The sequence below is a fragment of the Microcaecilia unicolor genome, chromosome 9 (assembly GCF_901765095.1).
Source record: "Microcaecilia unicolor chromosome 9, aMicUni1.1, whole genome shotgun sequence".
Classification (NCBI taxonomy): domain Eukaryota; kingdom Metazoa; phylum Chordata; class Amphibia; order Gymnophiona; family Siphonopidae; genus Microcaecilia; species Microcaecilia unicolor.
In genome coordinates, this window is record NC_044039.1 from 205844691 (window position 1) to 205862844 (window position 18154).

Below are 18154 nucleotides of genomic sequence, written 5' to 3' on the forward strand. Positions count from 1 at the left end.
ATCCCCGCTATCATTTTAGTCACCCTTCGCTGCACCTTTTCCAATTCTACTATATCTTTCTTGAGATGCGGCGACATTGAATATTTCTTCTTTGATATCTCTGGCTTCAGCTTGTACCTCTGATCCTAATATGGCACGTACTAAGAAACCTCCAAAGACCTTTCCTATTCATGAAGCTATGAAGGAAATTATTTCAGCACAGTGGAATACGCCAGATGCTAGCCTTTAGAGTAGCTCGAGCAATGACCAAATGGTATCCTATTCTCCTAGAAGAGCTGAATAGACTTAAATGATTTAAGGTGGATGGTTTGACAGCAGTCACAAAGAAAACTATACCAGTTGAGAGAGGCATCGCTGTTAAAGATGTTCAAGCCTGGAGAGTGGAAGCTACTTTTTGAAGTTCTTCTCTGAGGTAGCTGCAATGTCTGTACAGGCTATAGTGGGTGGATTGTATCTGGCCAGAGCAGGTCTCCATTGGACTCAGCTGGCCAGTGAATCCTTCAGAGAGTCATTACCCAATTTTCCCTCCATGGAGGCAGGTTTAGCATATTTAGCTGACACCCTCTGTGATCGCCTTTGAGCATCAGCAAAGCAAATAGCCTTAGCAATCTCAGCAAGGCGGATTTTGTGGCTCAGATATTGGGCCGCTGATACAGCTCACTGCCCTTCAGAGGTAAGTTACTCTTTGGAGAAGACCCTGAGAAACTGGTAAAGAATCTGGGAGACTCACCTACTAGAAGACAAACCTAAACCATTCTTTTGTATGGCACAGCCTCATTCCTGATTCAGGTATGCAAAGTGTTATAGACCATATTGGTCTAATTATTTTCAAAGATCTGTTTCAGCAGAAACAGACTTCCTTTTGGGGAGAAAAAAAAGAGGATCGGGCCAAGCTTCCTGCTTTTCACAAGTATGGGGTCCAGTTCCTCTCTCCAGCTTCCTTGGTATGTGGACATCTGGATTTCTCAACAAGTGAACCAAACTAACTAACAATCAGTGCATTGTGGAAGTCATTGGGGAGAGTTACAAGTTAGTTTTCCTGTCCTGTTGCAGACTTTGGAGTCCCTCTGCAAGGTGCCCTTCAAAGCCAAGCTGTACAATCAACATTACAGAATGTTTTGAAGCTCGGAGCTGTTCATCCTGTTCCAAGAAGCAACCGGGGCCAAGGGAGGTGCATTTATTTTGTGGTCCCAAAGAAGGGAGGTTCCTTCTGTCCAGTCTTAGACCTCAAGCATCTTAACTGCATGCTCAAAGTCAATCACTTCAGAATGGCACTCTGTTTTTTAATTGTCTTTATTCAACCCAGTGAATATCTGACTTTGGACCTCAAAGAAGCCTGCTTTCACATTCCAATTTGGCCACCTCGTTTTGTGATCTCTGGGCTAGCTTTTCCAGTTCTAAGCAATGCCCTTTGGCCTTTCCACAGCTCCCACAACCTTTTCAAAGGCAGTAGGGGTAGCCTTTCTAGGTCACAAAGGAATCAGAGTTCATCCCTTTCTGGACAACAGGTTGGTCAGAAATTCTTTTCAAGAGATCCTCCAAATTACTTCAAGAGTAGTAAATCTCCAATCGCTGGGTTGGGTAGTCAACCTGGGCAAGAGTTATTTGAACCCCTCAGACTCTGAAATACTTGGGGAGTGCTTTTCAAAATGTGAGTGGGAAAGATCTTTCCTGCCTGTCTTGAGGAGACAGAATCTTCACTATCAACTTTGGAAATTATTGGATATTCAAAACCCTTGAGTATGGGATTACATGCAGGTTTTGGGTACTATAGCAACCACCTTGGACAGTGTTCCATAGGTAGAGCTCACGAGGCCAGCTCAACGTTCTCTTCTGAGTCGATTGCCTTAATACCATTTCTGCGTCTGTTTGTTCATCCTGGTTAGGTAGATGGTACTACATGTCCATTACTATCCTTTTCCCCTTTACAAATGGAATTTCTATCTGTAGGGACTTAAACGTGTGTTTTTTTTGTCCTGCAGAATGTTTAGTCTTTTTGATTCAAGGCCCTCTTTAATGTATAATGCTACCTCTCCACCTTGTACCCTGGAATGACTGGGTGTCTGATAAGCAGCTATTCTTGCCTTCTGTTTGTCTCTATAGTAGGGAGGGGGGAGAACTGGGTGCGTGTGCTGCTGGCTAAAGCATACTTGGTATGTGTGCTTTGGTAGATGGTGAGTTGGGCAGGGATACCCATGGGCATCCGTATTCCGAGAGAGCTGGGTGTCTGTCAGGGGTGAGGGGCGAAAGAGAGCTTGGTGTCTATGTGCTGCAGTAGTTGGAGGGAAATGGAACTGGATGTGTAATTGTTTGGGGGGGGGGGGGGGGGGGGGGGGGTATAGCAGAAAGGGAGCCCATGGCTGTGGTGGAGAGAGAAAGCTTAAGATATGTATGAAGGGATTCGGTTTTTGGGGATGGTGGGTATAGAGAAAGAGATGGACATGGGCATCTATATACCTAGCGAGAGAGAGCTGGGTGTCTGTGCTGCAGGAGTTGGTGGGAGAAAGAGCTGGATGTGTGAGGGGGGGGGAGGGCACAGCAGAAAGGGAGACAGCCACTTGTCTCATTTGGCTGCAGCACCTGGGGCTGTGGTGGAGAGAGAAAGCTTAAAATATGAAGGAATTCAGTTTTTGAGGATGGCCTCTGGGGAAACAGCTACTGTAGTCAGACAGGGCCGTGGGACTATGCTGTGGGGAGAGTTTGGGAGTGGTGATCGAGTGTTCTACAAACTGGGATGGGGGGGGAAGAGGGTGAGAAAGTTGTGAGGAGGGATTGTCTACTCTGGAAGGCAGCCCACAAAGAACAGTTGAGGGGCTATGCTGGTTTTTTTTTTTTTTTTTTGGGGGGGGGGGGGGGGGGGTAGAAGAAGTATTGAGAGACTACTGCTTGTGTGGGAGACAGGAGAAATCCAGAGAGGCTACTACTGGGGCTAGGAATACAATACCAAGGCTGTTTGGAAGGGATGAAGAGGGGCTTTTAGTTGCCATTGCTGGAGCATAAGCAATAGCAAAGTTAAAACTTGCAGCTGTTGGGGGCAGGTCAGAATCAGAGAGAGGCTAAGACTGTTTTATCTCAGAAATTGTAATCTGTCACTTACTTTTTCAGTTATTAACACTGTCATTTTCAGATACATTGTAATTCCTAGATAACTTCTTGATTTGTAATCTGCCTTGAATTTATGGTATAGGTAGAATATGAGAGACAGAAGCTGCATTACATATATTTAATATTTCTATGGGGTTGGTGTGTACAGTGCGCACCAGTCACCAAGCAGCTGCATCTTTAGCCACTCCCATTGCCTCAGCACCTACAGCTTAAAGCCATTGTCTATGCTGTGGGCGGGTAGGCAATGCAGAAGAGCAGTAACCTCATCCATTTCTTCCCTCCTACTATACATCTCGGATCATATTATGAATGAGGGAGCTATAAATTCCAGTCTGGTTCCCCGATAGTAAGAAAATTTGTTAAGGCATGTCCTAGGGTACCAAATAGGACACCTCCTCCTTTGTTTCAAACTAGGTGGTTAGTTCTGCAAGTATGGCTAGTAGTCAAAAGGCTTTGGACATCCTACATGGTCTGGATAAGCTCATCTACTGCAGACAGAATATTGATTTAGTGGCTACCTGGTGCCCTATACAGTGCAGGACTCTCAACCATTTGTTCTCTGGCTCTAGGATGTTTAAAAAAAAAAAAAAACCTAGTCTTTTTACTTTCCAGAAAACAGTTTCATTCATGCTGTTTTTGCTTTTGCCAGAGACAAAGATGCTGAAGAGAGAACCTGACTTGTTTTAAGATGCTGTGGTCCCCAATGGCTATAAGTTTGAATAGCACTGTTCACTTATGAATGGGGATTTTAACCTATGAAGATCTGTAAAAGAGAATGAGTTACTTTTTACTTTTCTGATGTATACACTTGCTTCAACACACACACAAAGAAAGTAAGCAGTTTAATGGACTTTTCAGCATATCAGAACCAGGAACACTGATTTCAGGACACATAGTGTAGAAATACTGGAACCAGCGGTGGGAAAGAACGTCCATAAGAAATAAATACACTACAGCTGTTTGAAACAAATCATTTATTTAAATTGTGAAGATCTTTGATATAAGCATTGTAACTTCACTTCCAGTAACAAATCCAATTTCTACAAAAATGCATGTACAATATCCAGAAATGTACCTTTAAAAGCAACCTGATTCCAACCACTAGCATAAAAACCAGAACGTAATGTGCAAGGTGCTAGTCCTTTTTATTTAAGACTTAACCCCAAAGTTGTTTTTAACATCTGCACAGGCATGATCTACTGGGTCAAGCCTTCCACTAGAAGGACTGAGGGGAAAGTTGGTAAAAGAGTGTAGCTAATACACATTTACTTCATCTCCCCCTCCTCAAGGTTTGGCAATGATTTAGTTTATTATAAACCAAAACACACAAAAAAGGCAAACAAATCTCAAGAGCCAAAAAAAAAAGTAATAAAATCTTATTTTTGTTTTCAGACGTTTCTTTGCCTAAGCAGCTGTTTAAGCACAAAATGAACCTTGAATGCTACAGCTCAGCAAGAAGCTATTTAAAATTAAGAAACAAGGATTTATAGTATTTGAAAACATTTTGTAGTAAGGCAAAATAAAGCATTAGCTGGAAGACACAGCCATTGCTGTGATTATTGACTGTTTTAGAAATCCCACATGGACCTATGCTGGTCTCTTCACATTGTCCTTACAGCAAGCCATTAGGTGTCAGGGGAGGGGGGGAAAGAAGGCTTGAACTTGTCTTAGGTTGGGACAGCATACTGTAATTGGAAAAGCACTAGAGAAAGGCATTTGAAAGTCAGGCCTAGTAGCAAATACTGAGCCTGGAGAAAAGCTGGAATTTTAGTAGAATGTTGTATTTTAAATTAACAAAATGGTATTTATCACAGACCTACACAAATTATTACATAAGAGCAGTAGTTATTCAATTCCTTCATTTTCACTTAACACTGTGGGACAAAATCCTAATACACCATTGCAAACATGCTAAAACAAGAGTTATCAAACTTCCCACCTACCCCCAAAAGATTGTATGGCACTTGTGCCACCGTGCCATGGCTATTTTCAAAAAACCTGCAGACTCATCCTATTACTTTCACAAAGCAAGTTTTCAAAATGTCCAATAGTAGCAAGAGAAGCAGGCAGGAGAATCATCCCATCAAGGATACATGAGTTCACCGGGGGTGGGGTGGGGGGATGGTGCTCCCTGGAGACAGGGATCAACATATTAAATTTAACAGATGTGGTATGTTTTTGGCACACCACAAAAAAAAAACAAAACCCTGTGCCAATACTAGTTCTGGGCCCAGTCGCTATTTTCTTTCACAAGCAAATCAGCTTATGCACTTTTCTGCCCTATAAATGGACCAGCAGTCTGGTTTCTGAATTATATAGCTAGGTGTAGGAAATCTGCTTTTTGCTTTCCAGAACTGAGCTAACTGGTGTGGTTCTTGTGCTATGCCACTTAAATAACAAAGGATAAAAAACAAAAAACAATTATACATTGTATGTTTCACTGAAGTAAATTAATTGAATAAAAGGTACTACTAGTAACTCATTTATTGATTGGAGTCACTGAGCTAGTATCAAAGCTTAATTGAAATAAACAAGTTTTGCCCTTCTGGTGGACATCTCAAAGCTCATGCACTAGCTAAGTTAAGTAGGCCTTTCCTCCATGTATTAGGTGGAGTTTATCATGAAGAAAATTAAGTTAACCACATAGATAAAATTCTGTCCAGTGAACTTGAGAGTCTGATCTGTTGAGTATAATCTAAAAAAAAAAAAAAAAGCCCTAGAATCATCAGAGGTGTAAGGGCAGCATTGATTCAGCTAATTAAAAGAGCAGCAAAAACCCTCTCCAATAAAACCTCATTGCCAAGGAAAAATGGGAAAAGGCTGAAGGAAATTTAAAAATATATATATACACATAGATAGATATAGCATCTAGTTCTGTATGCAGTACAGAAACCAGTACACATGGCAAGTAACCTTTTTAAAAAGGGTGTAAGTAAACGTGAGGGGGAGAAACAGAACACAAGCAGAACCATCAACTGACCATTCAACGTTGTGAAGCCAGAATCCAACATAAAGTAGTGAAAGAAGTAATATCAAAGAAAAACAGACCAAGAGCACTGGATGCAAGTGGGATATAATCAAGAGAGAGGCCGCTTGGAAAGAAGCAGGTCTGAAGTTGTGCCAGAAGGGCACTCAACATGCCTTTGTATTGATGCAACAGTAGACATCTCATTTAAACCAACTCAAACATATGCACAATTTAACTGCAGTAGTATTGCATCCCATCTAGCCGCCTTCTCTTTCTTGACCGAAGTTCTTCAAAGAACTGCTGTATATCCTCACTTGTTACGACCTGATAGTAAACAAGATTATTAGTGTTAGAAATGGTACAGAGCAAAAACTGGAAGGCTATGGGGATTAGAGCTCCAAGGAGTTTCCCCACACTCTGTTCAAGCTGGAGCTGTTAAGCTATAGAATTTCTCTTCTATCTCACCAGTGTAATCCCCCTTCCTTCCCTTTCCGATAAAAGGATGAGTGCAAGCAGCCAGCACGACACCCCGCTGCCAGAGCGGAAACATGAAGGAAAAAAGATAGACCTAACTAAGCAGTTGTCTAGGGAGCAGCAAAGAGCAGCTGCAGTCATAACAAATCAACAGATCCTGAGAGCCACACAGTACAAAGAACCCCATCGATATTCTAATTTCACCTGCAGGTAGGGTGGGTGAGTCAACTCAATTTTCTGGAGAACATGACATGTAAATATCTCTGAGCCCTGTTTACTAAGCCACGCTGTAGACGCGCTAACTTTTTAAGACACGCTTACGCTAGAGACACCCATAGGCATATATGGGTGTCTCTAGCTAATGTAAACAGGGCCCTCCATATTTTATATACACACAAAGTTTAATAAGAATATCATAAGAAGTGTGTGTGTGTCTGAAAATTGAGGGGATGGGAGGCTGAAGGTTTACCTAATACCATTGCACTGGCCCTGCCCTTGGTCTACTTTTAGGTAGAGCCAAAATAAATTTTAAAACTGCTAGGGCAGAGTCTTGAGAATAAAATGGAAAGACCTTGTCACTTATACTGAACTAGAAGACATTTAAAAAGGCAGTTCTCTAACTATGCACCTTGTGTACACCAATACAGCAAAAAGTGCCCGAAGCACTATTCTATAAGTGCACAATCACAAGAGGGTGTTCATGTGCACAGAGCAAAGGCATGTCTCCCACTTACAATATTCTGTAAGTTGTGCATGCTGTTTGCACCTGCCACAGCTCTGGCGTTAAGTGGTGTGCCTACATTTTAGCATACTAAGCTAATGCTCGATAACAATCTGGGCGCCCAGATGCCGGTACAGAAAAGCCACTCCCCATGCTGCTTTGGGCACCTTAGCTGCCTAAGTTAACAGGGTAAAAATAAATAAATACCTTGCTACCTATGTGTCTTTATAACATTAACACAAATCCTACAGAAACTGTGTTAGATTGAAGGTGTAGACGTTATGCCTGCTTGCGAGCAGGAATAAAATGTAGATTGCAACTCTACCCTGAGAATGCCTACTGTATGTATGTTAAGGGGTGACAATTCCATTTACACATGTAAATCTGCCTTTTACATACAAAAAGCACCTTTATAAGATTACCCTTTTAAGGGGGTAATTTCTTGCATAGAAAGGCTGTTTTACACGTGGAAAAAGGTCTTTCATTAAATTGCCCTAGAAGCATGCACACTGATAAGATGGCACATTATTTTACGTGTACCATGTTGTGTTCTTAGGACAGAATTACAAAGTACCTGTGTATTTTATACAATACTAGTAAAAAAGGCCCGTGAGACAGACACTGTGAGAGAGAGAGAGAGAGAGAGTGTGTGTGTGTGTGTGACAGAGATACCCCCCTCCACTCTGGTCTCAGGACCCCCTCCCCCCCCCCCCCTCTGGTCTCAGTGGCGACCTCGAGGGGGTGGAGGGGTGAGCGCCAGTGGCGGCGACGACCTTGGGGGAGGGGCGGGGCCTCGTGCTGCTGTCATGCGGTTGGTCAGAGCTGCGTGTGACGTCAGCCTGGCTTCGAAGCCTAGCAGACCATGAACACAAGCAGCAAGACAGAACGTTGGAGGTGAGAATTATTATATAGGATATAAGTACAGGAAGTTATATAAATAGTACATATCCACATTTAGCAGGTGTAAAATGTGTACGCCAGCATTTACACACTACTGGGGCAGTATGTGGGCGCCTATTTTACAAACACACATAGGCACCTATATCGTCTTTATAAAATAAGCACCTTTCTAGAGCTCCTGTTATAAGATCCGCCCTAAATTATCAGAAAAAGAAATCACATAAGCTTGACCATGCACGACTTAGGAACAGGGCTTAGGAGCCAGAATAGGAAGCAATTTTGGGTGGCGATGAAGTTTGAGTTGGTAAAAATGTACCAACTCCAGCTTCAAAATTAAAAAACAAACAAACATCGTATATAGTAAATTTATCATTTTATACTTTATACATATATATATATATATACACATCTAAAGTACTGGTAAATAAGAAGTTGTATGTACCAGTACTTTAGATCTAGAACAAAAAATTTAGAGCCTAATAGTTGTACTCTGAGTGTAAAAATACAAAGGAATTGGAGTCGAAGGTTTGGTGTACTGACTCCACAGCCCTGATTAGAACCTCACCAAAACAAAATTTGTGGCAAGGCTACCTGGAAGTTTCTGACTTCCTCCAATAGGTCTTAGCAAGAGAGGCACGGCCTAGAGACCACGGCAGTGGAAGCTGCTTCTCCTACCAATGCCCCTCTTACCTTGGACAGATCACTCAACTCTCTACTGCCTCAAATACCAACTTAGACATCAATCTCTCGGGGCAGGAGCTACCTACCGGACCTGGCTGTAACTTGCATTGAGCACAGGTATGGAAAGGCAAAGCTATTTGTGAGACACTTGACGGGCTAGGGAGAGAAATCGCCTTCCCAAGTTTGGCTTGAGATAAGCTTTTACAGGTCACGAAACAAAGCTAAATGTTTTACTGTACCTTACCCAGGGCATTTTTGATGACAATTTATAAAATCAATACAAAATAAACTAGCCCTTACCTTTCCTTCCTCTGCAAACCTCTTCAGGTAATCCTTCAGCTCTGTCTTTAAATCGTTGTATTCTGCATGAAAACAAAGAACAGTGCATTAGCCTTCTACAATACCATGTATTTTGACCACCACCTAATCTGCAGTAAAACGATGGAAAAGCTCTGGCCTTCAGGCATCAGAAGATGGAAGTCTATTACTGCTCACTCTTCCTTTGGGAACTACCTCATTTCGTTTAAATCTTAACATGCAGTCCAGAATATTGCTATGTCATCTTGTCTGGCTCTATTTACTTCTATAGGCTCACGCATAAGCAACACTTTTCATTTCCAGGTAAAGTTATTTCTACCACCAGCAAATTGTTCTCTGGCCCCTCCTACATGTTAGATCACTTCTATAATACCATATCATACAATATCATTTCTTATAACTCCCAAAAGATTCCAATTTGATTTGATGTGTTGACACTTGACATACCGCTAAAGACTAACAGTCCCATAGCGGCTTATACGAGACAGAGTGGCATTTTTGATGACGTCTAAATCCAATTTGGGCTGTTTTGCTGAAAATGTCCAAAACTCAAGTGGCGAAGTAGTGATTTCAAACCAGAAAAGGGTCTTATCTTTTTGTTTCAAATATGGAAATTGTCATTTCCTAAACATTTTGGGCTCAGTGCATCTATCTTTTTGGACCATTTTTGGGAAGAAAAAAAAAAAAAAAAGCACGAAAACAAGCCATTGGGATGAACTGGGGAGGGGGGGCAGCATTCTTAGTAGACTGGCCACACATCGCAGCAGAGCACCCCAGGAGGTACTGCAGAAGAATTCACATGAAAGGGCCAAGGTACACATCTCACCTGTACACCACTACAATAGCCCTTATGGCTGCAGTTGTCACCTATATGTGGGTATAGCAAGTTTTTGGATGGCTCACACTTTCTACCACAAGTCTAACAGTTACAATGGGATATGGGCCTGGGTTCCCTTCTCTACAGTGCACTGCACCGACCACTAGGCTAGTCCAGAAACCCACTTGCTACCCTAATAGAAATGGCCATAAGATTTGAAGCTGTCAGAGGCTGGTATGTACTGGGGGTGGGGGGGTCAGTGACCACTGGGGGAGTAAAGGGGGAGTCATGCCTTAATCCCTCTAGTGGTCATCTGGTCATTTAGGGCACCTTTTTGAAATAAGTCTAGACCAAAAACAATCTTTTTTTAACCCTGGATGATTCCGCTTTGCATTATGGCAGAGAAGTGTGGTAGCCGTGTTAGACATGGAAAAGAAAATAAGATGATACCTTTTTTATTGGACATAACTTAATACATTTCTTGATTAGCTTTCGAAGGTTGCCCTTCTTCGTCAGATCGGAAATAAGCGCTATAGAAATGCTAAATAGTAGTAGTAGTACAAATAAAGTGAAGTTATGCACCTTTAGCAGGTGTTCTCCAAGGACTGCAGGCCAAGAATTCTCACAGTTGGGCAATGTCAGCCAACAGAGTCCGGTGTGGACGCCAACTAGCGACAAGTCTGTATAAGTTTCTAGCAGTGTTGCACCGTGCATGCACTGGTGTCTTCCCATCCGAAGCATGAGTGCAGGTCCCTCGGTCATGTAATTTAGCTGAGGAATTCAACTCCCAGGAGAGATGGAGGGGGGGTTCAGAATACTTGGCCTGCTGTCCTCAGAGAACACCTGCTACAGCGAGTAACTTTGCTTTCTCCAAGGACAAGCAAAGCAGTTGCATTCTCACAGCTAGGAATCCCTAGCTACCAGGTTCTCCATAACAACAATGGTAGAATAGTAAGGACTCAAAACGTCGAGGCCTTAAAAACTATATACATTCTGGTTCTGAAGTTGCAGCCTGGAATAGAACAAAACTGGGCTTTGGGTGGGGGGGGGTGCGGTGAAGTTGGATTCTAGACACCGAACAAATTCTGCAGAACTCTCTGACCAAACAGGCTGTCACGTCAGGTATCCTGCTCAAGGCAGCCATGAGATGTGAATGTGTGGACAGAAGACCACGTCGCAGGTTTGCAGATCTACTACTTATCACTTCTATAGAGCTACAAGGCATACAGAGCTGTACACCATACATGAAAAGACAGTCCCTGCTCAAAGAGCTCACAATCTAAATAGGACAGACAAATAGAACTAAGAGGTAAGGGAATTAAAGAGGTGGGGATAAGAGGGTACAGGGCAAGTGAGTAGTGGTTAGGAGTCAAAAGCAGCGTTAAAGCCTCTTTGGAGGCTGACCTCGGGCTACTGACATAGTCATGGCTCTAAAATTATGAGCGTTGAAATGACCCTCTAGAGTCACCCCAGCCTGGGCATAGGTAAAGGAGATGCAATCTGCTAGCCAATTAGAAACTGTGTGTTTGCTGATGGACTACCCCCATCTGGTTTGGGTAAAAAAAAAAGAAAAAGCCAGGTGGATTGTCTATGGGCTTTAGTCCACTCCACAAAGACTAAAGCTCACTTGCCATCTAAGGTGTGCAGTACACTTTTGCCAGGATGGACATGTGTTTCAGGAAAAATACTGGTAGAATGATTGCCTAATACCACTGTGATGAAACTTAGTGCAAGGTGGATCCGCTACTAGGGCCTGAAGCTCACCGACTCTGCGAGCTGAAGCAACCGCCATCAAAAACACAACTTTCAGGTCAGATGACAGAAGTCAAGTGGCCCATCAGCTGGGTGAGGACAATGGTGAGATCCCATGACACAGTGGGAGGTTTGACCGGGGTAGGGGTTGTCAACAGTAAACCTCGCACGAAGCAAACAACTAGAGTCTGTGCAGGTCTACATGTCAAATTAAAACAAACAATTTGCTAGAATTTCCCTGAGTGCAGTCATGTCAACAAAAGTCCCAAATAGCCTAATTTAGGATGGTAGTTTGGAAGGCATCCATAATGACTTTGGGAAACCAGGGTATGCACAGCTTGGAAAGAGCCCACGCTGTAGGCATGTTTGGAGCAGGCTAAAAACAATTACACATGTACTACCAAATTGTACAGTAAATCTGGATGTCAGCATTTACACCTGCTCCGAGGCAGGCAATGTCAGGAAGCTGCTCATTTGGACCCAAGGTTTGCACCAGTAACATAGTAGATGACGGCAGAAAAAGACCTGCACGGTCCATCCAGTCTGCCCAACAAGATAACTCATATGTGCTACTTTTTGTGTATACCCTACTTTGATTTGTACCTGTGCTCTTCAGGGCACAGACCGTATAAGTCTGCCCAGCACTATCCCCGCCTCCCAACCACCAGCCCCGCCTCCCAACCACCGGCTCTGGCACAGACCGTATAAGTCTGCCCAGCACTATCCCTGCTTCCCAACCTCCAGTCCTGCCTCCCACCACTGGCTCTGGCACAGACCGTATAAGTCTGCTCAGCACTATCCCCACCTCCCAACCACCGGCTCTGGCACAGACCGTATAAGTCTGCCCAGCACTATCCCCGCCTCCCAACCACCGGCTCTGGCACAGGCCGTATAAGTCTGGCCAGCACTATCCTCACCTCCCCACCACCAGCCCTGCCTAGCCGGCACAGACCGTACAAGTCTGTCCAGCACTATCCCCGCCTCCCAACCACCAGCCCCGCCTCCCGATCTTGACTAAGCTCCTGAGGATCCATTCCAGTGATTAAGGGAGCAACTGCGTGTTTAAACCCACCTCAAGAATTCCCTAAAAAGAGAGTTATTTTGCTTGACTCAACCGACTGATCCTGGACATCCATTTTTATAAAATCCAGCATTTACACGTGTAGTTGCAAAATCAGAATTAAACATGAAAGATATAAGCAATAACGCTCTTTTTCAGATACACTTTTTATATTATCAGATTATTAAAATGTCTATTCCTGCTAGACATGTTGCAACCCAGTGTGTCTCAGCATTGTTCTAGAGGCATGGCTAACTCACCTGATTTTCAGAACATCCATAATGGAGTACACAAGATAGATTTGCTCACATTTGGGAAATAGTGCTTTAGACCAACATTTCTTAAGCTGCTCCTGGAATACCTCCCCCCTCCCCCATATCAGTCTGGTTTTCAGGAAATCCACAACGAATATGTATAAGACAGATTTGCAAGCTATACATGTAGACTGTTATCACACATATTCTAAAACACATCAGCTAGGGAAGGGAGAAGGGGGATTACACCAGAGCCGGTGGTGGGAGGCAGGACTGGTGGTTGAGAGGCGGGGATAGTGCTGAGCAAACTTATACGGTCTGTATCAGAGCCGGTGGTGGGAGGCGGGGCTGGTGGTTCGGAGGCGGGGATAGTGCTGGGCAGACTTACACGGTCTGTGCCAGAACCGGTGGTGGGAAGCGGGGCTGGTGGTTGGGAGGCGGGGATAGTGCTGGGCAGACTTACACGGTCTGTGCCCTGAAAAGGACAGGTACAAATCAAGGTAGGGTATACACAAAAAGTAGCAGATATGAGTTTATCTTGTTGGGCAGACTGGATGGACCATGCAGATCTTTTTCTGCCGTCATCTACTATGTTACTCCAGGACTGGTTTGTTAAGCACTGCTATAACCTACATAGAAACATGATGGCAGATAAGGGCCAAATGGACCATCCAGTCTACCCATCCTCAGTAACAACTAATTCTTTCTTTTCCTAAGGGATCTCACATGCCTGTCCCACACTTTTTAAATGTTTTTTTACTCAGTCTTTGCTCCATGACCTCCACTGGGAGGCCATTCCACGCGTCTACCATCCTTTCCACGAAAGGAGTATTTTCTTAGATTCCTCCTAAGCCTATTTCCTCTTAACTTCATCCTATGCCCCCTCATTCCAGAGTTTTCCTTCATTTGAAGGAGGCTGACTTCCTGTACATTAACACCACTGATGTATTTAAACGTCTCTATCGTATCCCCTCTCTCCCGCTTCTCTTCCAGTGTATACATGTTGAGGTTCCTAAGCCTGTCCCTATATGTTTTATGACAGACACCGCTTACCAATTTTGTAGCCACCCTCTGGACCGACTCCATCCTGTTTATATCCTTTTGTAAGTGAGATCTCCAGAAATTGCACACAGTACTCTAACTGGGGCCTCACCAGAGACTTATACAAGGGCACTATCGCCTCTTTTTTTTTCATGCTAGTCATCCCTCTCCTTATTCACCCAAGCATCTTTCTGGCTTTGGCCGTTGCCTTTTCTACCTCTTTGGCCGCCTTAAGGTCATCAGACACAATCATCCCCAAGTCCTGCACTTCACCCCCTATACTGTACCATTCATTCCCTTGGATTCTTGTGACCCAAGTGCATGACCCCACACTTCTTAGAATTAAATCTTAGCTGCCAATTACTGGACCATTCGTCAAGCTTTGCTAGATCCTTCCTCATGCTATCCACATCCTCCAGGGTATCCACCCTATTACAGAGTTTGGTTTCATCCGCAAAGAGACAAACCTTACCAGAGAGCTCTTCCGCAGTATCACTCAAAAAGATGTTAAAAAGAGCAGGAACAATGACTGATCCCTGCAGTACACCCCTATTCCAATTCATTATTCTTGGGCACTGTTGCCATTATATTTACCACAGTTTATAATATTCTTCTTACATGTACTTTGTAATGCTTTTCTTTACTATGTAAGCCGAATTGAACCTGCTGTATGTGGGAAAGCGCTGGGTACAAATGTAATAAATAAATAAATAAATACCCTTTCCTCAGAGTAAGTTCCATTTACTACTACCCTCTGTCTCCTTCCATTTAACTAATTTTTAACCCAGTCACTTTAGGTTCCATACCGAGGGCACTCAGTTTATCAGTTGCCTGTGTGGAACCGTGTCAAAGGCTTTGCTAAAATCCAAATACACATCTAGCATACCTCCCAAGTCCAACTGTTTGGTCACCCAGTCAAAGAAAATCAATCAGATTTGTTTGACATGACCTGCCTCTAGTGAAGCCACGCTGCCTCGAGTCCTGCAGTCCATTCGATTCGAGAAACCTCACAATCCTCTCTCCCTTGGAAGCATTTCCATTAGTTTACTCACCACAGAGGTCAGACTGACACGTCTGTAATTCCCAACCTCCTCCTTACTTCTGCTCTTGTGCAGAGACAACATCCGTTGTTCTGCAGTCCTCCGAGACCACTCCAGACTCTAAGCACTGAAAAAGGTCAGACAGCGAAGCTGCCAGAACTTCCCCGAGTTCCTCAAGTACCCTCGGATGTATCCCATCAGGCCCCATCACTTTGTCTACTTTTAGCTTAGCCAGCTCCTCACGAACACAGTCTTCTGAGAATCAGTCAGGGTCTACCATACATCCATCCTCATTAGCGTTTTCTGCGGTCCTACCCCCAAGCCTTTCATCCGTGAACATCAGCTTCTACATATTCCTCCCCCTCAGCTTTGAGCCTCACAATGCTATTATGGCACTACCTCCTGTCATTATACATCTGAAAAATGTCTTATCCCCCAATTTTACCGTATGGGCTCTCTTTTCTTCCATTTGCTCATCACTCTCCTGCCAGCTTTTCTAGGTATTTTTGCACTCTCCTGCCAGCTTTTCTAGGTATTTTTGCATTATCTTGTAATGTATGAAGGCTAACCTTCTTTCCCTTACCTTTTCAGCTACTACGTTCGAGAACCACAGCAGGCCTTCTTTTCCTCTTACTTTTATGTACTTTTCTAACATAAAGGTTTGTCGCCTTTAAAATAGCTCCCCATCCAACTAACTCTTGTTTTAGAAATTCACCCATCTCAGCAAAGTTAGTTCTTTTGAAATCTAAGACCTTCAATCTTGAATAAGCCCTCTCTCCTCCTTTGTCTTAATATTACTCCAGTATTAAAAAAAAAAAAATTGCATTGGCTGTACGTGTGTACTCCTGAGTGTCATAGGTAAAAGGCGCTGCATTCTGCATGCTTTTTCTAAAATACCCGGCAACTATCAACATCTCTCATCTTAGACATCCCATTTCCCACCTAGATGCGTTATGTAAAACGGGGCTTCATTTGCCTCATTGTGTCAGCAGAAAGAGAAAAGACTTTTTGAGTAAGGTCCACAGGATGTTTTCTGGCACGTGCATTTGTGACATCCCAATCTTATACCATGTGTGAGGTACTTTGGACCTCTCCCAATGACATGATTCAGGAAAATAGCAAAGGGACAGTTTAAAAGGCGTGGCCTAGTGGTTAAGGTGGTAGACTTTGGTCCTGGGGAACTGAGTTCGATTCCCACTTCAGGCACAGGCAGTTCCTTGTGACTCTGGGCAAGTCACTTAACCCTCCATTGCCCCATGTAAGCCGCATTGAGCCTGCCATGAGTGGGAAAGCGCAGGGTACAAATGTAACAAAAATAAAATAGATACTATTGGAGATTCTACAGGGAATGTTGTTACTATTGGAGGTTCTACATGGAATGTTGCAGGACGTCAGACTCACAGAAGCAGAAGCCTGCGCAGCCACATTGGTGATCTGCAAGGGCCGACTTCAAGTGGAATAGCAACATTCCATGTAGAATCTCAAATAGTAGCAACAGTGGAGGAGTGGCCTAGTGGTTAGGGTGGTGGACTTTGGCCCTGAGGAACTGAGTTCGATTCCCACTTCAGGCACAGGCAGCTCCTTGTGACTCTGGGCAAATCACTTAACCCTCCATTGCCCCATGTAAGCCTCATTGAGCCTGTCATGAGTGGGAAAGCGCAGGGTACAAATGTAACAAAAATAAAATAGATACTATTGGAGATTCTACATGGAATGTTGCTACCATTGGAGATTCTACATGGAATGTTGCTATTCCACTAGCAACATTCCATGTAGAAGGCTGCGCAGGCTTCTGTTTCTGTGAGTCTGACTCACAGAAGCAGAAGCCTGCGCGGCCACACTGGTGATCTGCAAGGGCCGACTTCTACATGGAATGTTGCTAGTGGAATAGCAACATTCCATGTAGAATCTCCAATAGTATCTATTTTATTTTTGTTACATTTGTACCCCGCGCTTTCCCACTCATGGCAGGCTCAATGCGGCTTACATGGGGCAATGGAGGGTTAAGTGACTTGCCCAGAGTCACAAGGAGCTGCCTGTGCCTGAAGTGGGAATCGAACTCAGTTCCCCAGGACCAAAGTCCACCACCCTAACCACTAGGCCACTCCTCCACTGTTGCTACTATTTGAGATTCTACATGGAATGTTGCTATTCCACTAGCAACATTCCATGTAGAAGGCTGCGCAGGCTTCTGTTTCTGTGAGTCTGACTCACAGAAGCAGAAGCCTGCGCGGCCACATTGGTGATCTGCAAGGGCTGACTTCTACATGGAATGTTGCTAGTGGAATAGCAACATTCCATGTAGAATCTCCAATAGTAGCAACAGTGGAGGAGTGGCCTAGTGGTTAGGGTGGTGGACTTTGGTCCTGGGGAACTGAGTTCGATTCCCACTTCAGGCACAGGCAGCTCCTTGTGACTCTGGGCAAGTCACTTAACCCTCCATTGCCCCATGTAAGCCGCATTGAGCCTGCCATGAGTGGGAAAGCGCGGGGTACAAATGTAACAAAAATAAATAAAAATAAAGTAAAAGAACTTTGGAAGTAATATTTGCAGTATGCTGCTGTGTCCACTTCTGCTGTGTTGCAGAGTTTACTTTGGTAAATAAGAAGGGCACAGCCTGTAGCAGTGCTGGCATCATACCTGAGAGATTAACCTTTTGGAATTCATGCCCAGTAATGTGGGAATACCACAGCTAACCTGGATTTTCAGTCTCTACTTTCTTGAATAGGGCTTCACCTTCATAACAGCAGAACCCAGGCCTAAGAGCAGCCCCTGAATGCGCTTACCACAGATGAGCTCCAGTTGCTGGATCCTGTCCATGCTGCTGAGTGCAGACATCAGAGGATCTCTTCTCTCACTCTCCTGCTGCATTTTGCCTTTATTCTCATAGGCCAGGACTGTGTCACACTCGTCCAACAGGAAAAGCACTTCCAGCTCAGAATACATTTCCTTAATGATAGACCAAACATAGACCACAATTCATTAGCCAGATGTAAAATGATGAGTCACAAACAAGAGAGTTA

General features: G+C 43.9%; 1 protein-coding gene across 1 annotated transcript in view; it reads right to left on the reverse strand.

Moving 5' to 3' along the window:
• Window positions 1-4281: 4281 nt before the first annotated feature.
• Window positions 4282-18154, reverse strand: part of UBR7 (ubiquitin protein ligase E3 component n-recognin 7 (putative)) — a 34859-nt gene continuing 20986 nt past the window's right edge. Inside the window, exons 9-11 of the mRNA XM_030214052.1 lie at window positions 17918-18080; window positions 9150-9211; window positions 4282-6397 (exon numbers count right to left, since the gene is read on the reverse strand). Coding sequence (XP_030069912.1) covers window positions 6305-6397; window positions 9150-9211; window positions 17918-18080 — 318 coding nt within the window. The 3' untranslated portion in view covers window positions 4282-6304. The remainder of the gene's footprint in view (window positions 6398-9149; window positions 9212-17917; window positions 18081-18154) is intronic.